Source organism: Carcharhinus amblyrhynchos, chromosome 16 (genome assembly GCF_965287045.1).
Source record: "Carcharhinus amblyrhynchos chromosome 16, sCarAmb.v2.hapA, whole genome shotgun sequence".
NCBI classification, from domain to species: Eukaryota; Metazoa; Chordata; class Chondrichthyes; order Carcharhiniformes; family Carcharhinidae; genus Carcharhinus; species Carcharhinus amblyrhynchos.
In genome coordinates, this window is record NC_137339.1 from 3,631,979 (window position 1) to 3,655,795 (window position 23,817).

General features: G+C 39.3%; 1 protein-coding gene across 4 annotated transcripts in view; it reads left to right on the forward strand.

The window, feature by feature from the left end:
* The window catches only part of LOC145353786 (death-inducer obliterator 1-like), a 120,810-nt gene that overhangs the window by 76,949 nt on the left and 20,044 nt on the right, over positions 1-23,817 (forward strand). For all 4 annotated transcript variants that reach the window (XM_080204590.1, XM_080204591.1, XM_080204593.1 and 1 more), the window contains exons 10-13: positions 1,868-1,984; positions 4,296-4,406; positions 20,156-20,285; positions 21,342-21,876. In XM_080204590.1, coding sequence (XP_080060716.1) covers positions 1,868-1,984; positions 4,296-4,406; positions 20,156-20,285; positions 21,342-21,876 — 893 coding nt within the window. The remainder of the gene's footprint in view (positions 1-1,867; positions 1,985-4,295; positions 4,407-20,155; positions 20,286-21,341; positions 21,877-23,817) is intronic.

Below are 23,817 nucleotides of genomic sequence, written 5' to 3' on the forward strand. Positions count from 1 at the left end.
GCACCAACTCTTCAATAGAACATCTTACCCAAACCTTATTGCAGTATTCCCTCGCAGTTACCCCATTAAGTTCCCTACTCTACACATGTTGGGACATTCAACCTCACCTGCACATCTTTTGGACGGTGAGAAGAAGCTGGAGCATCCAGAGGAAACCCACATCACAGGCTACCATTGAAAGATTATGCCAGTGCTTTTCACAGGTCATCTGAAGTCATGGCATTAGACAATGGAATCATATTCACAATTGCTGAGTTCCAAAACATCATCGCTCTTGACAATATTAAACATATTGGAACTGTGCCTTATGACCCAGCTTCAAATGGACCAGCTGCGACAGCCATCCAAATTTCCAAGTTTGGCTTAAAGAAACCATCAAGAGGAACTTTAGAACATAGAATACTACAGCACAAACAGGCCCTTCGGCCCACAAGTTGCGCTGATCACATCTATACCTACCAAGCCATAGAACTATCTGTAACTCCCAATGCCATTAGATCCCATATACTCATCCAGGAGTCTTTTAAAAGACCCCAGAGAGTTCGCCTCTACCACCACCGACAGTAGCCGATTCCACTCACTCACCACCCTCTGAGTGAAGAACTTCCCCTAACATCTCCTCTGTACTTGCTTCCCAGCACCTTAAACCTGTGTCCTCTCGTAGCAACCATTTCAGCCCTGGGAAATAGCTTCCGAGAATCCACCCTATTTATTCCTCTCAACATTTTATAAATCTCTATCAGGTCGCCTCTCAACCTTCGTCTCTCCAGAGAGAAGAGACCTAGCTCCCTCAACCTATCTTCATAAGGCATGCCTCCCAATCCAGGCAACATCCTTGTAAATCTCCTCTGCACCCTCTCAATAGCTTCCACATCCTTCCTGTAGTGAGGCGATCAGAACTGCGCACAGTACTCCAACCTTGGAGACCAAAATCCCGCAATTCCTCCTTGGCTATCATACCACTTCACATACAACAATGGGAGTTCCAGTAGCAGAACTGCTAATGAAATGTCACCTCAGAATGAGATTGAGTTTCGTGTTTCCAAATTTGGCAAGGAGGTAGAAGCCAGTAAAAGTAATCAGAAAGCAAGCCACAATTCACTTAGTACAGCACAATTATTTACAATAAGCGAAGCCAAATACTTGAGAAACTTGGGCCTTGGATCAAGTTGGATCCCTGGAATTATTGTCTCTAAGACTGTAATTTTATACCAAGTGGACATGGAGGGGCAGCTCATTTATCAGCACATGGACTAGATGAGGAGTAGAGACACACTCCAGCCATCAAGCAATGTTTTTGAACATGTAAGCACTAAAATGCTTGGTTGATCTGTTATCAACGTAACTGATATCTCCATGGAAGCAAATAGTGATGAATTGCCTGTGCCAGAAGAGGTGCCTGTGCCAGAACAGTACCAGGTACCCATTATTGCAGTTTCTGTTGACATCGATCCTGTGGAAGCATCTCAGACAACAGAATTACACTGCTCTGTAAGAAACTGAAAACAGTGCCCCCCCCCCCCCCTCCCCGAGACTCTTTAATTGTTCAACTCATAATGTTTAGTTAATATTTAATGAGTTAGTCAGTTATTGAAAAAGGTATAAAAGACTTAAAGGGGGAGGGATGTGGTGATTGTCCCCCTAAGAGCAACACAATAGATTAAGGGTCACATGGCCTGTATGACTATCTGGGACTCGAATCACCCCCTGATGAAAAAAGGCTCCTAGACTGAAACATTTTGGGAGTTGGCTACAGCCATGTGGCTGCCGTACAATACTTATTAATAAATACCTTTTGTGTTCACCCATGAAGCTTGTGAAAGTACATCTCTACAGTTGGATAAAGTCGAACCAATTTGTCTTACAGGGGCTCTTCCGACGTGTTGTGCGAGAAGAGATTGTTCCATTTCACCTGGTACGTATGAGTCCTGAGGAAATAGAATCGAAGGAACTGGCAGTTTGGGAAGAGAGAGAGAGCAGATCTGTGAGTATCATACTTTAGCTGAAATTCAAGCACCATTCCCTATTAGGGAACGGTTTTAATTTAAACATATCGGCATGGTTACAAAGAGATCAATACTGCTGCGGTAAGTAGAATAAACAGTGTGTGTGGTTGTCTGTCTTGTCCTATTTTGAATTTTTTGTAGTGTAATTTCATTTAGATGATCCCAGTACAGCTGTACTTGCATCCATCCATTCTATTGGAACAGATGCTCTAGGTTAACTCCTACAATGCTGCCTTACATTGCTATTTGTGTATCTGTGTGTTACATATCATCAGCTTTGTTTCTCACAAGAAAACTATTCCACTCTGTGCTTTTGGAAATTTGGGGTTTATTCTGAAACTGAGCTACCATATCTTCCTCCACTGACTATTTATTAAAGTATAGTAACTATTGATTCATCTAGCAGCTAACTGTCACCTAACCATACTTCAATACTGCGGAACAATGCTTTCCATGTGTGTGTCTTCCACTTCATGGAATTATTCAGACTGCTATCCGGGAGCTTTGTAAATAAAATTATACGAAATGCAGACATGTTAATGTTCAGTTAGTACACATCATTTATTATGTTCCATCATGGTGCAAAAGTTTCTTATTGTAATGAACATTGTGATATTTGTTACAGTACTTGTGAGAAAGTTCTGTTCAGACTTTTCAGTGCTAAGTCTTCAGTGCTGCATTGGATTTTGGGCACCATTGCTTGAGAAAGAAATATTGACTTTTGGAGGAGATACAACATCCAGATTCAGCAGTGATATGGGGCATAAGGAATTAAAATGAGGATAGGTAGTATAAACGTGTGACTTTATTTAGAAAGTTGAGGGCTGGTTAAAATGATAAAAGGATTCAATAGAGTGACAGAGGGGAAATCTTCAGGGGGAAATCCAGACCAAAGCTGGGAGAGGGAGGGGGACATACCTAAAATTTAGCCCATTTTGACATAATATTAAACACTTGTTTCACAGAGAGAAGAATGGAATTGGGAAATTTCCTTAAATTTATGGATTCTACTGTATGCCGTATCAAAACTAAACCTAAGTAAAAAGTGAAAAAATTAAACTGTTCTCTCTTTCTGATTAAAAACAAGGCTAAGGGAGATTAGAAAAGACTTTTGTATCAGTTCTAATTGAAAAAACAAATCTGAGATAAAAAGCAAAAATTTGAAGTGAAAGAGATAAAGGAGAATTTATTTTAATGTGTACAGGCAATTTACGTTTACAGGTTAACAGCTGACCAGGAATACGTTAAGGTCAATAAAATGTTGAGACTATAACGCGCAGACAGACTTAAAAGTGAAAATAGATGAAATAAAACACCATGTTGTTAAATGACTGGATTATGAAGAAATTTATTTTGTAGTAGTCGATTCTTGTTTTTGCATGTATGGCGTCAGAGACCGATTGCAGCTCTTGGGAAGCTGACATCCAGGCCAGAATGATTCAAATGCAGATTCCACATTTATTCCACATTTTAAAAACCCATGGGATGCTTAATTTTATATATTCAATTTTTATGTTCTCTTTATAAGCAAGACTCAGAACATTAGGAAGCAAATGCACCGCTAGTTGGAACATGAATTTCTCAACAGTACAGGTTTGAGGAGTTGGGAGTGGTTAAGTTGGTGTCTCCACTGGTGGAAGAGTGTCAGCACAATATGTTCAGCTTATGTAGTCAATTAGTATTGTGAATGTGGACAGGAAAATCAAACTGGAAATTTTGATAATTGGGAGTAAAGTTTTGTAAATGGCTTTTGTACAGATGTGAGGTTTTTAATATACATGGGAAAATGTGTTCTTGTTTTGATGAGCTTCTGAAAAAGAGGGTCATGATCCACATCATCAGAACAGTGAAACAAATTAGTGATGGAGGTTTTACACCCAGTACAGTATAAAAATAAAGAACATGACTAAAAGCTAAAGGGGAACCTTAAAAAATATACAAAGCATCACAGCTCTGCTCTGGACCCAGCAACAGCTCGAGGGATGGATGGGTGGGTGGGGTGAAAGTGGGAGGTTGGAGGGAATCCGAAATCTTAAGTCTGCTCTGGTCTTAATTTTGGTGCAGCAATGTCTAGTCAATTTGCACAGATGGTGAACTGACCACATCTGAAATGATTGGATTCACAGTTGGCTGTGGTGGTACAAAATCATATATACCCAATTTGCTTTAAATAAAACCAAACGTTATCAACTTGATAAGTAAATATCCCCAACAGTGTTAACCTTTGCATTGAGCCAAGACCATATACAATGTTGTGAGAGGTATGATGTTCTGATGTTTTTGTTACAGGCCCAGGAACAAAGTGAAAGGTTACAACATGAAACCAAAGGATCAGCCTCGCGAGCTGCCAGCAAGCATGAAGTAGATATGGAGGAGGCGCCGCCCATGTCTGATGCTGATGTACGTATAAAACTTGAAATGAATCCTAAACAAAACCCTCATCCTATTCTTCAAAGGATGGCCTGCTACGTTATTCATAATCTTTGGACCCATTTACAGGATAAAGCAGCTCTTTTAGCATTTCCAGGTGTTTTGCAACCTTACTGCAGCTGTCACCACCTTGTGCAAATTGCACATTTTCAATCATGCATTTCATAATTTCTGCATTTCTTTGTGTTAGTCTTCCCTCCTTTTGTTTTCTGCTCCTTTGTTGTTTAACACTGCTGTGACTAGCACAGCTGTTCATCATTCACCAGGGTTAGCCAAAGCGTTTGAAGAAAATATTTCAGATTCCTTCCCTTATGCCCATGAGCAGCAGAAGAGGATTCTGTTTGAATGTAATGCCATTTAGCTTGTGACTGTTAGACTTACTTTTCAGTGATGGAGTGCTTTTGAGCCTTAATTTTCAGGATTGAAATCAGTGTCCAGACCTGCAACCCTAAATCTGGCATGGCACCAAACTCCAATTTCAGACTTGGTAATACGCTGTAGCCCTGCTTTGCTGACTTAGACATGGCAACTCTGAGGAAAACCACCTATTTAAGATCAAAATCTAACAGACCTCGATTCCCAACTTGTTTATCTTCCTGTTCCCTTCCTTCCCAGATGCCCCAGCTTTGTTCTGTTCAGACATCTGACCATTACCTTTGCTGACCATCTGAGAAATATTCTATAACAAACTGGGCAAATGGCCGGTATTTTTCTTGACTGTGTGCGCCTTGTGTTCATCACCAGATCGCTGCTCTGCTGGTGGATATTCTTTGGCTATCAACTGCTGTCTGTCTGAGGGAGTACGCGCACTCTATATGCTAAAATGTTAACTCTTTTTATTGCTTAACTCTCAACATCAAGGTTAACGGAAGCAGCCTTGAGTAGTGACAGCACGAGGAAGGGCACAGAATTTGGCCCAGCCTCGAACGGAAGTGGGAAATCGGGACTCAGCTGTGAATAGCAGCTACAATAAAGCCTTTGAATGTAGTTCCAGACATAACGGAGGGAGGGAATTGGTGAGCAGCCAACATGCTACTGTGTAAAATCTGAATTATACAGCGAGACAGATTTATCAGGCTTCATGTAATACTGACAAGGACTGCGGCCTGGCATCTTCTCTCTGTAGGGTGTTAGTTGCTAGGTTACAGGCTGGTGCTGAATGATGCTGTTGCCCAGGATCGGAATTGAATATAACCACTACCTTTGCTAATCACCTGAGAGATCAATCATGATTAGCACTAACCAGAAACTGGACAGACAGCCTGTGTTTTTCCTAACTAAAGGTAAGACTTTGATTTAAGATGGTGTAAAAAATAAACATGCCAAAGTTGTGGTGCGTCCAAATGGAGAATGACAGCCATACTCAACCTTTGTTTCTCTGAGTTTATAAGTGGGCTATTGCCACTTGTGCTTAACATCTGAGTAAATTAGAGTGAGCATTTCCATTAACACTCATCTAAGGGCACATCAGCTGAAGATTCACAGATTTGATAAGTGATGAATCTGTCTGAATAGTTTCATTTATATAACAACTTTAACAGAGTAAAATGGCTCATGGCCCTTTAAAGATGTATAATCAGCACACATTGCCACTGAGATAAAGGAGAAGACATTCAGACAGGTGACCAGCACTTGGTCAAAGTGGTAGATTTTGAGTTGTGGTTTAAAGGAGAAGAGAGAAGTTTGAAGAAAGAATTCCAGAGGTTAAATTCTAACCTGTTTCTGATTGTTCAATTCAGCTACATCCAGCCCCTCCCAGGAAGGTGGATCACAACATGTGGTTATTCACTTGTACTTTCCTTTTTTCCCTGCATATTCATTGTAATTATTTTCAGTAGCTTGATTTATGCATGATTTATACAGAAGTGGTTTATCAGTTCCCCAATTTACAATTTCCAGTCTATTTGCATTGAAAATATAGTAGTTTATATTTAATTCGTGATCCTTAACGTGAGCCCGTCAAAATTGATTGAAAGGATTGATCTATAAAAAAAAATTCAGAAATCATGTATTACATCGGATGCCCATATAAGCTGTTATCTTTCAATTTGTATTCAAATTTTGGATTCAAAAATTCAGTTTTAATTTGAGCAATTTGTAGTTTGCCAGTAAATGACAGATGATCTTTCCAAAAAGTTGGAGCAGTAAAATTTGGAACTTGCAAAGAATGATCATTGGAAATTCTCTGCCATAATGTCCTAACATTCTAATTCATCTACAATAATGGAACCGTTACTTGCCAATATTGAGGCACAAGTGAGAGAAGACACTGAATAAAGAAAGACCAGACACAGAATTGTTTTGGGTACAACTAATAGACTATTATTGGGGTGTGTTATCCCGATTCCCATCAACTCAAACCAAGGTAAAAGTTCTAGAACTGTGGGATAAAATAAGGAAGGTAGCAAACAAGGAAACTAAACAACAATAGTTGGAAATTTCAGATTACCAGAAATCAACAGGGACAATAATATCTCTGCTGGTAATGCAGGGATTCAATGTCTGGAATTAATAGAAGCATTAGAGATGTTATCAAAACATATGACCTAAATAATTATAAGAGGATCAACTGCGTGCTTTGGAAGTCTCATCAGAGTTGGCTGGGAGGTTTGATTGGGAAAGTGGAGGGTCTACGGACATAGACTTCATAGACAAAATTGTCAGGAGACAATTTTGAATGCACTGAATCAATCTGTACCCTGCAGAAGTTTAAATGCTTCTGCCTACTTGAATAGCACGGGGAGCTTGTGGCCTAGTGTATTATCACTAGATTATTAATCCAGAAACTCAGCTAATGTTCTGGGGACTCTGTTTCAAATCCTGCCATGGCTGATGATAGAATTTGCACTCAATAAAATATATCTGCAATTAAGAATACTGATGACCTTGAAACCATTTTGATTGTCGGAAAAAACCCATCTGGTTCACCAGTGTCCTTTAGGGAAGGAAATCTGCCATCCTTGCCTGGTCTGACCTACATGTGACTCCAGAGCTACAGCAATGTGGTTGATCGCAATTACCCTCCAAGGGCAACTAGGGATGGGCAATAAATGCTGGCCAGCCAGCGATGCCCAAGTCCCATGAATGAATAAATAAAAGTAAGCAGCATTCAGAGAAGGCATGACATTTAAGGCCATGAATAAAATGCGTGCAAACTGAAACTGTTTAAATACCAAAAAGCATCAGAATGGCAAAGACAAATTTTGAATTGAGTGGAGCAAGAGGAATGAAATTTTTATTTTTAAAGATACACTAAGAAAAACAAGGTATGGGTCGGGCAAAACAGTTAATATATCTGCAACTATGCTCGAGTTTTATTGCCTTAGTTTTTCTCAATCAGGAGACAGGTCGATTACATAATCTCTAAAGAGAACCATGGGTATTGCCATGATCAGTTATGACTCTTCATATCATTAAACCAGCTGAAATTTGGGATGACAGGGGACTAAAGGAAGGCTTTCTTCTCTATGAATAAGGTAGCAAAAATGATCCAAGAAACTACAGATCTGTAGTTGAGATTTCCATTGTGGGTTGTTATTAAAACCCTTACTAATAAGACCATGCAGCGTCAGGATATAAATTAAATGTTAACCAAAGTGGCTTAATGAAGGGGAGTTCATGATGAATTTGTGAGAAATTGAGGAGCTTGATAAGTGTGCAACAGCAAATGTGGTGCACTTGAATTTGATCTGGCTTTTCTAGAAAGGCTGGCATTGAAAATAAAACAATGGAAATAGTTTGTGATGGCAATGTAATTGGCTGGTTAGAACCCAGAACTGTAAATGAGGACAGGGTGCACTCAGTTCTAATGGCTTACATTTGGGAAAACCTTTCAGACTCGCTGGCTTTGCATGTGAAGACTGAATGCGAGTTGCCATCTTCAGGAGATAGGGTAAACCTAAGAAATTGGAGAAAGATTTTGGTTCTCATGTAAGGGATGAGATGAATGTAACTGAACATGCAGTTAAGTTTCAGTACCTCCCTCCTTAGGATAATGCTGTCAGGGATAGTGCTTTGGTTCTGTCAGCATTGAAATTCTCGTAGCAACTGTTCTAAGAAAACATTTTTTATATTGTTACTTTTAGGAAATTAAGGAAATTCGGAACAGGAGCAGACAATTCAGCCCTTTGAGCCCGTTCTCCCTTTTTGTTGAGATTGTAACTGATCTATATCTTTACTCCATTGACATGCTTTAGTTTTGTAATCCTTAATATCCATTGCCTAACAAAAATCCATCAATCTGAATTTTGCAATTTTTCAATTGAGATCCAGTCTCAAAAGCTTTTTGGGAAGAGTTCCAAATTTTCACTGCTCTTTGTGTAAGAAGTTCTACTTGGCATCACCCCTCATTGTATGTCTCTTACTTTTTTTTAAGATTGCGTCACTTATTCTGAGAATGCACCCCACCAGAGGAAATAATGTACCTCTATTTACCATCGACAGCTCATTTACATAACCCCTTAACCATAGAATTCCAACAGCGCAGAAAGAGGCCATCCAGTCCATCAAGTCTATACTGACTCTCCAAAAAGGCATCCTTCCCAGGCTCCTCCTTCACCCTATCCTTGTAGCCCCCACACATTCACATGGCTAAGGAAACCAGAGCATCCAGAGGAAATCCACGCAGACATGGGGAGAATGTGCAAACTCTTCTCTAAGTGAAATGCAATAATTTATGCAGTGTGTCCTCAATTTAACCCTTTTCAACCCTGGTGTAATTCTGGTGAATCTAGGTACTATGTACAGAATGCTTTAGATTTCTTTCTAGTTGATTTCTTTTCCACAACACTGACCATGATACTGTAAAGAAATCTCTAAATTCAACAATTCAAAATGTTTCAGCACAGCAACCTTTTGAATGCTGCAGATTCTTCCTCCACATCCCCACGTCTCCATTGTGATCTTTTTAAAGTTTGTTCATTAGTGTCACAAGTAGGATTAAATTAAAACTGCAATGAAGTTTCTGTGAAAATCACTCAGTTGCCACACTCTGGCACCTGTTCAGGTACACTGAGGGAGAATTTAGCATGACCAATGCAGCTAACCAGCACATCTTTTGGACTGTGGGAGGAAACCGAAGCACGCGGAGGAAGCACACGCAGACACAGGGAGAGAATGTGCAGATTCCACACAGATAGTGACCTAAGCTGGGAATCAAACCTGAGTCCCTGGCACTGTGAGACAGCAGTGCTAACCACTGTGCCACGGTGCTGCCCACTACGACCTAACCCTACTCCCATGAATATGTACATTGTGTTACATTTCAAACCCTCTCCTAACACACTCCTATACTCACCAGAAAAGGGCAGCTGCCAAGAAGGAGGACTATCAAATCTCTCAGGTAGGTACGAAAACAAGGCACTCACTTGTCAGAAACCAAATCTCATGCTAAACCATAAGTTTGTTATGATAGAGATAAACAGAGAAAGCTGCATTAGCAGATTAAAATACTATTGTACTTGATCCTTCAGATATCTTAACTCAAAGTGATAATAGTTGTGAATTATTGTCTCCTGCACTAACTTGAATAAGCTGATAATGAGCAGCTATTGGAAGGCCTTGATGCCAGAAGCAACCTTTCATGTCAGACTTTCCTGGATGGGAGTGCATGTTAATTGACAGCTATGTCTCTTCTCAACGTGGTAAAATATACAAATTGAAGAACTAATTAAACAAATTTTGACTTGATAATATAAGTTGGGTTAAACCACATCATTGAAGCTAACACCTGTGCTCCAGGATCTATTTTTTAAACTGACAACTCTGACATTTATTGTCCATCCAGAGTTGCTCTGATGAGATGTAGGTGCACTGCTGAAATTTGTGTGGTGATGATCCTGCAATGCTGTTAGGTAATGTGTTCCAACATTTTGACTAATGCAGAAACTGCGAAATATATGTTCTAAGTTAGGATGGAGTGTGAGACTTGAATGTGACTGTGTTCCCATGCATCTGCTATCCATTAATTTGTTAATGGTGGGAGTCACAGGTTCGGGAGATGTTACTGAAGAAGTCTAAGTGAGTTGTTTCAATGCATCCTATAGATGGCACACATTGTAGCAACAATGCGCTTCTGGAGGTGTGGGCAACAGGATGGCACAGTTGTTAGCACTCCTGTCTCTCAGTGCCAGAGACCTAGGTTCGATTCCAGCCCTGGGTGACTGGAGTTTGCATGTTCTCCCCTTTCTGCATGGGTTTCCTTTGGGTGTTCCGGTTTCTTCCTAGAGTCCAAAAATGTGTAAGTTAGATGAATTAATCATGGTAAATGCGCAGAATTACGAAGATAGGCGATGAACCTGAGTAAGATGCTTTTTTTGGAGAATCTGTGCAGACTTGATGAGCCAAATAGCTTCCTTTTGCACTGTAGGGATTCTATTCTATGGATCCTTCGGATAGAGCACCCAGATCTTCTAAGAAGCAATTAAAATTTGTTGTTAGGTTTTTGGATTGTGTTTTTGTTTTGCCTACAGTTAAAATCTTGAATTTTTCCTCAACAAAAGTGGCATGAGGGAAAAAAAATGAGAACATGAAAGTACTAAGTATGTGCAAGTTTGCAAGCAGAGAAAGAGGAAAAGTCTGGTATGGAGAAGATATTATCTACTGTAAGTAGGTAATCTGACTTTGGAACCAGTTTATCCTCCATAGATATGTGACTGTCACAGCAAGTGTATCCTCATAAGCAGAGATATCTAAGCTGCACTCCAAATGGAAGTGAGAAATGCGCCAAAGTAATATCATGACAGAGTTGTCTTGATTTGTTTGTGACTTGTGTAGCGCATGGCCCAGTGCTAATGTTACATCATTGGAAAATATTTTTGAGATCACAGTAATACTTAGTTGCCTGATCAGGAAGTTATTGACTGATCCTGGAAAAATGACTGGGCGTGTTGGAGAATTACACACATTTAAACTCCTCCTGAATTCACAAGACATGAGAAAAATGAAGTACCAATCCCAATGGATTTCTCCATTTCCCCGCTACTGCCTCTCATTGTCATTGAATGAGATCTTTCTAAATGAAGTTTACCTGGTGACTGAAAGACTTGGAGCATCACTCAGTACTCCTTTTTCTCAGGTGGGCACAGAGGACCCCTGTTGATGACAATGGAAATGTAGTAGAAACTATTGGTATTAATTTTCTTTCAGTTTAATTTTTAAAAATCTACCAGTTGCCCCCAGTAGGTGTTCCTCCCTTGTGCAGTCTTAATTCAAAACAAACGCCAATAAATAGAATTTAAATGAAGTTGAAATAGCAATATAACAAAAAAAAGTAAGATTTTGAGAAATATCGTTTAGAGGATCCCTCTTGCTGCACTATAGCCGTATGGTAGGAGGAAAATGGTTATAGCATTGCGTTGATTACTTAACCAGACATTTAAACCTCCTTAATGAAAAGCCATTAGCCAGTTATAGAAGGAAATCAAAGGTCAATTCTCAATTTTGCACACAACTCTCCTGGACCAATAAACCATGACACAATCAGTAGTAGATAGTGTTGCATTCAACCATTGATCTTTAACACGCATGTCTTAATTGTGACCAAGTTACAGTGTTAAGAATCAGAAGATGGATCAACGGTGACCGGATAAGGTGTTCCTTTGCTATTAGCTTTCTCGGTGAAGTCTGCAACTGTGGATTGAAAGGATGTCCCTGCTTTAAGTCATTTGCCCATTTTCCTCCTTGAAAATATTTGGGTGTAGTGAGTTGCAATGAGATGAATGTGCTGAGGTCTCTTCCCATAAAAAAAAGACAACTACTGATGTGGATGTTGATGTGTGTAGTCAGATATGCCAAGACATTAATTGCCTCTGGCTGTTCTACAGTGTTATTCAATAAGATGAGATGGAAGTCTAACCCAAAAAGCATATTTTGGAGCCTTTTTAGTTGACACTTGCCAACTTCACTGTATGTAAATAGAAGCCGGAGACTTGGCTTGGTGCTGAGGTTGATTTCGGTACCCTGCTGTCCCTCAACATGACCTTCCCCACCCCAAATATTCCATCCCATCTCATATAAAGCATACCACAGCAGAACTGTAGTTGACACCTGGTTGGATTTACTGCAGACCTGATGAAAGAGACAAGACTTGAAGTAAGCTGCAGGTAAGTTTTTTTTTAAAGTTTACTTTAAACAAATTATTTTTAGGTACATAAGTTTTTAGTTTTGTGGACTGGGCCTCAGGAACCACTGGTATATCTCATGTCTTCCACTGTTATGAGAGCAATCACTGCAAGATGCCAGATTGAGTAGACATCATGGTTAGCTTCTGACCTCTGCTGATATCCAGCTCCACCTGATGATCCAGTTACAGGTATTGCACCATGACTCCGTAACAATTCTTCAGATAGTCATGTCTCCCTCTCAAAATGACTGATGTAAGCCACCGAATTAGTGCTACAACAGTGTTCCGTTAGCGATGGACTCAATTCAGCTGTTTAGTGGCATGCTGTTGTCTTCCAGAACCATCAAGTTTATTCTTTTATTCCTTCACATAAGTTGTCTTCATCCATACCTCAAATCTTCAGGCGTGTATTCCATCAGAAACAAAAACACTTCACTGAAAACAAATGTTACTGCTATTATTGTGTCTCGCACTTTGAACACTTTAAATCCCAAACACCTACTACTTCTGATGGTTATAAGTTGGCTGGCTAACTTTCAGCAGAAGCTTTGTCAATTAGATTGGAAGCTCCTTTTAATTAGGGGCTTTGTTTCCCCCTCGGGAGAGTAAAGGCATGACGAATGCCATTATACAGGATGCAGCCCAAGTTCTGAAGAGTGTAAAAGGTGCTGACATCATCTGACTCTTCCACTACATGTCCAGCTGAAGTAGAGGAACACTTGCCTGCAGGAGAGGGGATGCAAAGCTATTGTGGCCTCTTCTGTTTGCAGATGGTGTTGTGAATTTGATCAATTTTGTTGCAATTTAGTAAAGTGCCAATCACTGCACGTTGTTGACCTTTGCTGCCAAATCACTCAATAATAAAATGGAGTTGATGGAAATATCACTCATTCACAATTTGCCCCATAGACCATAAAATTGATGAGCAGACCTTCCAGTGGAGTCTTCAGATTTCTCAACTCCCTGCTTGAAGAAACAAAATCCTCATGTTTCACTACAGCTACATTCTCAGACATTTGCAAGCTATGTACTTGGGACCTATTAGAAGAGGTAACCACAATATATAGTGAAGGTTCTCAGGGAAATTGAGCTGGTTGTCAGTAGAGATTGATTCATGGGTGTAGGTACAATTTCAGTCACTGATCCACTGTTATTTTTCATTTATATTAATAATTTGGATGAGAATATAGGAAGCATAGTAAGTTTGCAGATGACACCAAGATAGGTGGGATAGTGGCAGTGAAGAAAGTTATCTCCAATTGCAACGGGATCTTGATCTATTGGGCCAGTGGGCTGACAAATGGCAGGTGGAGTTTAATTTAGATAAATATGAGGTGATGTATTTTGGTAGATTGAGCCAGGACAGGTCTGAGAATCATAGAACCCTACAGTGCAGAAAGAGGCCCTTCGGCCCATGTGCACCGACCACAATCCCACACAGTCCCTACCCCCATATCCCAAATATTTTACTCACTAATCCCTCTAACCTAAGCATCCTAGTACACTAAGGGGCAATTTTAGCATGGCCAATCAGCCTAACCCGCACATCTTTGGACTTGCTCAGTCAATGGTAGGGCATTGGGGAGAGTTACAGAACAAAGAAATCTAGGGGTACAGGTTCATAGCTCCTTGAAAGTGGAGTCGCAGGTGGACAGAGTAGTGACGAAGGCATACTTAGTTCCATTGGTCAGAACATTGAATACAGAAGTTTTGTTGAAGTTGTTCAAGACATTGCCAAGGGCACACTTGGAATACTGTATATAGTTCTGGTCACTCTATTATAGAAAGGATATTCAACTAGAAAGAGTGCAAAAAAGACTTACTAGAATGTTACTGGGACTTGATTGTTTGAATTATAAGGACAGGCTGGATAGACTGTGACTTTCTTCTCTGGAGCATAGAAGGCTGAGGAGTGATCTTATTGAGGTTTCTAAAATAATGAGGGGCATAGATCAGCTAGATAGTCGATATCTTTTCCCGGAGATAACGTGAGTTTAAAACTAGAGGGCAGAGGTTTAAGGTGAGAGGGGAGAGATTAAAAAAAAGGGTCCAGAGAGGCGATTTTTTTTTCACAGAGGGTAGTGAGCCTCTGGATCAAGCTGCCAGAGGTAGTAGCAGAGGCGGGTACAATTTTGTCATTTAAAAATTGTTTAGACAGTTATATGAGAAAGGTGGGTATAGAGGGATATGAGCCAAATGAGGGCAGTTGGGAATTTTTTTTAAAAAGGGCAGCATGGACAAGTTGGGCAGAAGGGCATTTTTCCATGATCCAATACTGTAGAAAATGTTAAAACAATATTGTGGAAAACCCAGCCCAACTTTTTGTTTCTGTATCCTGGCCATGAAGTTAATAAAACCTTGACGTAACTTGTAAAACTTATTTTGCGCAAGGGAACATTGCTATTCTTTGGAAACTGTATGTTTTCTCCAGCTGATGCCTCTGTCCCACAGCACAAATGAAGATTTTGTCTCTTTTAACCTTAGCTGTTAACACTCTACAAATGTATGCGGTGCAGATTTTTAAGTGTTTCAAGTATCTCCTATTAACATAGAATGGCAGTGATGACATGAAAGCTCCTTGACATAGTAACCTCATTTCTACAGGGGGAACAATTCTTGACATAGATGTGTAGATCATTGGGCAACACATGACATAGCTTTGGGACAGCTTGTGTGAAGTGTAGGCTACCAAGACTGGGAACTTTTCACATGTTCAGTTACTGCTTCTGGGCCTGTATCAGATATGGACAAAATACTCTGATATCCATAACCTACAATATTTTGGAACCCCCTTCCCTACCCACTTAGAACCTTAGAACCCATCTTTACCATCTCCATATTGCATCAAAGTAAACAAAGCAAAAAAAAAAATTAACAGAGGCCTTCCCAGTTAAATAAAGTTGGACAAAAATGAAGGAAGAAAGAAATACCAACTTACCTTCTGTTATCACCACCTGGAACCTGCAATGCAACAATTAGTTTTATGTTCCCAGATTTTATGGGAGAAGTTTAAATCCTGGATTGGATCGCATCCAATTTGTAAAACAGGGCCAAGATCTACCTCACAAAATTAAATCGATTTTTTTTTCAGCATGAGCCAAAAGGACAATCTCTGCCAATCTGCTGTGAATTCTGCAACACAATCTGAGAGACTGTATGACTTTGTATGGTCCAAACAACTGTGGATGAACTAGCTGGTTACAAAATACAATGCACAGCCTGCAATATTACCTCGTATTTTGTAGGGCTAAGAAAAAAATCAACGGCACATTGAGAACTGAAAAGAACTATTAGCTTTTCGAAGGATTAACTATTCATTGAACACAATGTAGACTATATAATCTGTATTCCCTAAGTATACAGATAACCCTTAATCTAAGAATAACTGTAAATAGTAACTGAACCTAATGCTCAGTTACAATACTGCCAAGCTCTAATTTTCTAATATAGTGGCGATGCGTTTCACAAAAGGGGAGCAGCAATCTAGAGGTTAAAATCCATATTCCATCATTTTGAACTGGCATTCCATATAGGGGAGTCTAAAACTAGAGGGCATGCATTTAAGGTAAGGGGGAGATACAAAAAGGATCCAGAGGGGCATTTTTTTTTTACACAGAAGGTGGTGAGTGTCTGGAATGAGCTGCCAGAGGTGGTAGTAGAGGTGGGTACAATTTTGTCTTTTAAGAAGTGTTTAGATAGTTATATGACTAAGATGGGTATAGAGGGACATGGGCCAAATTTAAGCAATTGGGACTAGGTTAGGGGTTTAAAAAAGGACAATGACATTGGAAAGTTGGGCCAAAGGGCCTGTTTCCATACAGTAAACCTCTATGACTCTATATCTGATGAGAAAAAAAAACTAACATAACAATGATAGTTCATTTGTCTTAAAAATCCAACTGGTGAGGGAAATATACCACTTTTATCTTGCCTAGTCTACACATTATTCCAGTCCACACTACGCAGTTAACTCTAATGCCCTCTGAACTGGCAAAGTAGACCACTGATGCAGATGATCAATGCTTAGAATCTACTACCACCAACAATACTAATTTAGGATACATAGGGATGCGTAATCTACTACTCAGCTCAATTTACCTGCTGAGAACATTTTTAGTCACAATGGCAATTGAGAAGTATTGCAGATTAATCCAATGAATTTTGAATTCACACATATTAATCCTTTTATATGCAGATTCCAGTTACTTATAAAATATTTCACATATCACTTTTAACCTGTGATTGTTTAATACATTTCTGAATCTATGCAAGTATTCCTGCGTGCAAGATTGATAAATATCTCATTGTGGACCTGTCCTGAAAGCTACTCACCCTCCATGCTGCTGAACTGTAATCGAACTGAACATCAAGGATCAGATTATTTTGTTTCTGAATGAGATTTTGGAATAATCAAATTGATTTTTTTTAAAAAACCTGTGATGGACAATGTTTTTTAAATCGTATTTACAATTTGGACTAAACTACCCCAGAAGAAACCAACAACCCTAGAGTGTTCAGAGCACAGGACAATAATTCTCAATAATAATCACTTTTGAAAGAAATAACCCGTCTATAGGAGCAGAGAAAGATGGTAGTCAGTCATAATTCAGACCAAAAGAAGGAAGGGGAAGTTCTGTTTTATTTGATTGTAGTAATTGAAAGATATCTGGAAGTTCAATACCCCATCTATGAGTGCTTTTTAGAATGCAAAGACATCTGAGTCAGAAGATGATGGAGTGTTTAGACTAAAATGATGAAGGAATTCAGAGCCTATGTTAAATCAATAAGCTGTGATGAGACTTGATTGTGGCTTGTTAGACTACTTCCCAGTCAGAAGGGGAGTGTGTCAGGGATGTATTCTCAAACTTGTACACCGAAGCTACCTTCAGAGATATAAATGATCTACCAAGTTGCAGCATTGGTTGAAAGTCAACAACTTGAAAAATACAAATAGCACTGCACTGACTGCAGATTCGGAAGAAGCACTACAGGAAATTGTAAACTAAGTGAAAGCAAGGAGTGAGGAACATGGACTAAGAATAAATGTAAAGAAGACGATGATGAGCAGAGACCTAATCCCAAAAATGGGCAGTGAAGTAAATGGAGAAGGCTTGGAACATGTTCACACAGGGAGACGGTTACATAGTGATATTAGGCTGGACGAGTAATCCTGAGACCCAGGGTAATCTGGGGACGTGGGTTCCAATGCTGCCATGGTAGATGGTAAAATTTGAACTCAATAACTATCTGGAATTAAATGATGACCAGAAAGCCATTATCACAAAAACTCACCTGGTTCACTAATATCCTTCAGGAAGGGAAATCTGTTGTCCTTACTTGGTCTGGCCTGCATGTGAATCTGGATCCACAGCAATGTGGTTGGCCCTTCAATGCCCTCAGATGGACAATAAATTCTGGACAAGCCAGTGATGCCTACATGCCATGAACAAAAATTTAAAAAGCGTTGGGCAGACTACCACATGTTGCGAGATGCAAAGGAGAAAAGAGATGGTCAAGACCAGACTGATGTGTTAACATCAAAGAAACTGAACGGAATCTTAGGAAAAGAATATTGAGCTGCTGCTTCTTCTATGTTAAATGCCTTGCAGACATGGGCAACAAAGAAAGCTGAGTGCATTTCAGAATATGGGATTATAAAAGGATTTTCTATGTATCTTGAGCATGTACTGGAAATGGCTGGAGCAAAAGGACATTAGTGGAGAGCATCAGAAGATAATATTTTGGTTACATTATAGTGGACAGGAGGGAATTATTGAAGGGGGAAATTGACAGAAAATGTATGAGAAGGAAGTAGGAAAATAAGGATGACCTATATAATGGACTGGATGCAGCTGACCTATATATAACACAAGGACAGAGTGGGACATGCAATTAACCTAGGAAAAAGATGATACCAACAAATTCCAAACAGATTCTGATAGTCTTTGAGTTCCATGGCATCTATTAATATGAGTGCAGGGCTGTACTGACTTCTAGTGTAGAGTTTGTCATTCAATAGAAACTAATCTTTAATATAACCAATTAAATTATCTACAGGGAATTGAAGTTCTTCAGGGTACATCTAGATACCTGTCCTAACACACTATAAAGGCTAATATTCACCCTCTGTGAGGGCTAATGCATACTATTCGCAGAACTACAAGAATACTGTATACAAACGATCTTCTTTCTGACTGCATGAAAATGATTTAATTATTTTGAACAAAAAAACAGCTCTTTCAGAAACAAAAGCTTTTGATCAAGAATGGAACTTGTGCACCGTGACTTAATTCTAACCAAGACTTAGCCAGTGAAATAAAAGATTTGCATGATAGATTTCAAAAGATGTTTGGTAATACCAAAAGATCACTATTCTCACCAGAAATCATTAGCGGTAAACTGCAGAAAGGTTGTGTTTTCATGTTTAAACCAAGTTCTGTTTCATCATCGTAGTAAAAGGAGCATTGATCAAAACACACTAGGTACATCTTTTGATGTTAAGATTTTTAAAATTTCTAAATCCTTCTACATTATGCATGTGTTTTCTGGCAAAAGTTTTTATACTGCCGGTTCCTAGCTATTCATGTTTGGTGTCTAGAATGTCCCTTGGTGATCTGTGACTAAACTTCCGGAGGTCGTTCCTGAAGTTAATCCAATCCCCCTTTTATCACTGTTTCTCTTTACTGTTACGGCTATATTTCTTAATTATATTATTTTCCGCTCCTTCTGTGATCTGTTTTGCTGCTATGAAATTGATCAGTGGATAGAGAAAAATACTGATGGTTTTTGTTTGGGGGTGGGTTTTGTGATGCAAATGAAGTTGCTTACTGTATTTCACATTATTTGAAACTGTGTATGTCCGCTTTAAATATAATGTGCCATTTGTCATGTAACCGAGAAAGGTTTCAAGTTCAACCAGTGGTATGTGCTGCTTGACCCATTTCAGACAGAGCTGAAGGGTTGAACATAAGACAATTCAACTTTTTATTAGTGATTCTTTTTAAAAATAAGTAACTGCTTTCCTGTCATCATTCTTCATGATGTGAGGGTCACCTGCAAAGCCAACATTTATTGTCCAGCCTACAATTTACTGGACAATAGGTGATTGGAACTGGACAGAACTGGATATACTCAGTAATGCAATTAATTGGTCATTGCAGAATAAAGTAGATAAAATGGATCACAAATATTGAAAATTATAAGTGCACTCCAGTTTGCTACATTCCCTCAAGTAATATCTTGCAGTACACAAAAAGGTCCATACCAGTGCTGGCTCTTTGGTCAAATGATCTACTTGAACCCACTCCTTGCTTTTTCGCATCGCTCTGTAAATTTCTTCCTTTCAAGTATTGAACCAATTACCTTTTGAAAGTTACTATTCAATCTGTATCCACCACCATTTCAAGATCATAAATCATTGTGTCAAAAAAATGTGTGGTGCAATCTGTTGAAATATTCTACATTCTACTCCAGTAAACACACTTTAGCTTGAAGTTGTTTACAATTTGGATTTATACGCAATAGGTGTGAGTCAGTCATTCTATTTTTACTGTTGTCCAGTGTCTTTCATTGAGGTTGAAGTGTGTGTGTTCCTTAGGAGCAGGAAGATACGCACCCTGCGCAGAAGACTAGCCATCCTCTACCTGACATCTTCAGCAGCATGCTTAAGGATACGACAGATGAACACCGAGCTCACCTATTTGATCTGAACTGCAGAATTTGTACAGGTGAACAACACTCAAATATTTTAGGATTTATCATGAACACTTGTCACTGCAGTATTTTGCACTAGTGGCATGAGAGCAAAACCAAACTTGTGCAGCTTCAATCACCTTTACACCAATGAAATAAATAGGATCATACAGCACAGTAGAAGGCTATTTGACCCATCCTGTCTGCTGACTCTTTGAAAGAGCTGCCAATTCGTCCTGCTGTCCTCTGTACTTTCCTGTGGACCTGCAGGTTTTTCCTTTTCAACTATGCATCAAATTTCCTTTTGAAAGTTACTATTGAATCTGCTTCTACCACTATTTTTAGGCAGTGCATTCCACATCAACATAACTGTCTGAATGTTGATAAGTCATGCAGGCATCAATGCAACCATTTTCAGTGCTTATCAACATTCTGGTACTTTAATTGAATTGTATCTTGCATGAATCTGTTTAAAATTAATTGCTTGTTGAGTCTTATATGCAGTTATATATATAAAATAATTGACAGTCTGAGGCGTAATTTAAAAATGTTTAAATAAACGTAGGGTTATACTTAAAGGCTCTACACACCTGGCAAGGCCTCTCAGCGCATACAATATACAACTAAACTGCCACTGAGAGAGTCCTTGGAAGTTACACTCGTTTACAATATTGCTTTATAATGAGCTAATACTCAGTGCGTTAAAAGTGCAGTTGTGTGGTTAGTAGAATCTAATTCGATCCAACTACCTCATTTCACTACAAATCTAAAGTAGCCATGACACTTGCATGTTAAGTTGGAGAATTTTTAATGGTTCAAGTTCTAATTCTCTGCTGGCTCCCAAATGAAAGTGGAATTTCAATTAATGAGCAAATCTTATCTGCACCTAATTCCATTTCTTAAATTTTGTCTCTGCAACATCATTAAAGATGAGCTAACATGCTTGGGAAACAATATTGACAGTAAAATAGGCATAAATTCAGGCTATTTATTTAAGGAATAAAAGCAATTAGCTCTAACACAAGCCAAATCTGTATTAAAGATAATCCCAAACTTTTAACTCATTTTGTTCATTTGCACACTCCCTTTAGGAAAAGTTCAACTGTCAGATGACGAGCCAATACCGAAGAAGCCGAAAGTGGTAACCAAAAAAACAGAACCAAAAATGAAATCAAGGCCTGATGTGAGACGTCAGCAAGAACAAGACAAAGCAACAGTGACTGTTTCAGCACCGGGAGAGAGCCATGATTCAACCCAAGAAATGACCCCTCTTCCTACTCCACCAGTAGTCTCTGTGGCTACCAAATCAGCTACTTCACAATCCACTTCAGAATCTGTCAGCAACTCCTTCGTATCACCAGCAAATAATCAAACTGGAGCTGCCACGACAGATAGAACACCCATCACTGTAGGTTCTTCACTTAGCACCTCTGTTGCCCTTAAGCCTATATTATCAGCATCTTCAGCTGGTTCCACAGTTTCTCAGTCAGCGATGAGGAGAACTTTTGGTGCTGAAAAGGAGGAGGAGACGTCAAAATCCATTTTGACATCTGCAGCTCCCAAATCTATACTGTCAAAACCAGCAACTGCACCTGAGCAAAGCTACACCGTATCATCAACAGTAAGGTGTGTAAGGGAATTACTTTACCAACCCAAATCCACCAATCATAATATTCAGGCTAGATTTGTGCACAAAATAATTCCAAATGGGGGTGAGTAGCAGCTCTCAAACAGGAACCAGCGTTACTTGCAGTACAGAACAGTTCATCCAGGCATTTGTAAATGTTATAGCTCAATTGAATGAAGCAACTTGTATTCTTGAAAAAGTATAGTCTATGTCAGTAGAACACAAATATACTTGTTACCAATGGGATTCAGAATAAAGGCCAGATGACCTTTACCCTGGAGAAGGGCTGTAAAATGAACTGGACAGGAGCCAGGAACCCCAGTTGGTTTTACATAACATATCTAAGCTCATTTCTTCTCTTCCTGTTGAACTCCTAGTAAATACAAGTTCTCATGCCTACTGTTTCAACTCCATACTAAAACCCCCAAATGACTGAAATTCAACATGTAAGATTTGGATTAACAGTTGCTAAAACACTTCTGGACTTGAGCATTATTGTTGTCACTTTGCAGATGACAAGATATGCAACATCGGAACGGGGATAGTCTACTAAAAAGGGAGAGGGCCTGGGTAAGATACTCTGTCAGAGAGTCCGTGCAGATTCAATGGGCTGACTGGCCTTCTGCATTATAGGGATTCTGTAATAACCCCTTAATCCTATGGCATCTGTAACCTAACTCCACATGTCTACGCTCCATATCCCTTCATGTCTTCAGTTAACAATATCAATCATTCAGTTGATTTAACAAAATTTCTACCCTTTGTGTGTACAAATGTTTTTCATTTCAGTCCTGAAAGATCCGGCTCTAGTTTTTAGACTATGCCCCTGATCCTGGACTCTCCAATGAGCAGAAATTGTTTCTGCTCTATTCATTTTTTAATACCTTGAAAACTTCAATAAAATCATCTCCTGGCCTCTTCAATTCCAGGAATATGGCCATAATTTATGTAATTCCTTCTCACAATTTAACCTTTGGAGTCCAGGTATCATCCTGGTAAATCTATCCTGTATTCCCTCAAAAGCTAGCATCCTTCTGAAGGTGTGGTCCTCTAGGTCAAGCTGCTGACAAAGTTCAACACAGATCTTTCCATACAGAAAAAGCTTGATTGATAGGAATATGCTAGCTGCAAATGCAATGAACAGTCTAATGAATGCTCCTTGAAAGAAGGTTAAAACATTCCCTAGCAATCAGTATATGTACGTGATATATCAGCATAAGAAGAAACCAGTAAATCTCCTTTGTATGTTGTCCACTCCATTTTGAAGCGAATATTTCAATTGTCTGATGACCATTCCAAAGTTAGACTGGGCAACTGTAAAGTATACCTACTTCTGAGTAACTACCAATTGGGGCAAATTAATATCCACCCTTTGCTAAGGACCAGTCCAGCAAAAACTTCACTGAAGTATGAGCCAAAACCAATGTGAAGCCCAAGAAAATTGGAGATGAAAGTTGGTTGCAGAAGTGGATTTTAAGGAGGGTCTTGAGGGACAGAGAAGCTAAATGAGTTTAGGAATTGCAGAACTTGGGGCCTAGGCAGCTGAAGGTATGGCTGCCAAGGGGAAGGATTGAAGTGGTGGTTGCCCTGGGAGCCAGAGATATGGAGAACTTGGGAGAATTAGAAGGCTGGAAGAAATTTGAGATGGAATGAGGCAAGACTATGGATGGATTTAAATTTTAAATGTATGACTTTGAGGGGCGAGTTAACAGGTATGGGCAAAGCTTTACAAAGTACAGGAACCCAAAGCTGCTCCATTTTTAATGCGCCTTGTGAAGTTTATCTTGTATTCCTTGCTATGCTTTTTTTCAATGAAAAATCAGCAAATTCTGGATATTTGGAATTCTCATTCAAAAGGCTGTAGTTACTGGAACAGTTGGAGTTCAGATGCACCAATTGATTTTGTTGTGAGCCATGAGATACTTGAATGTTTCAGGGGA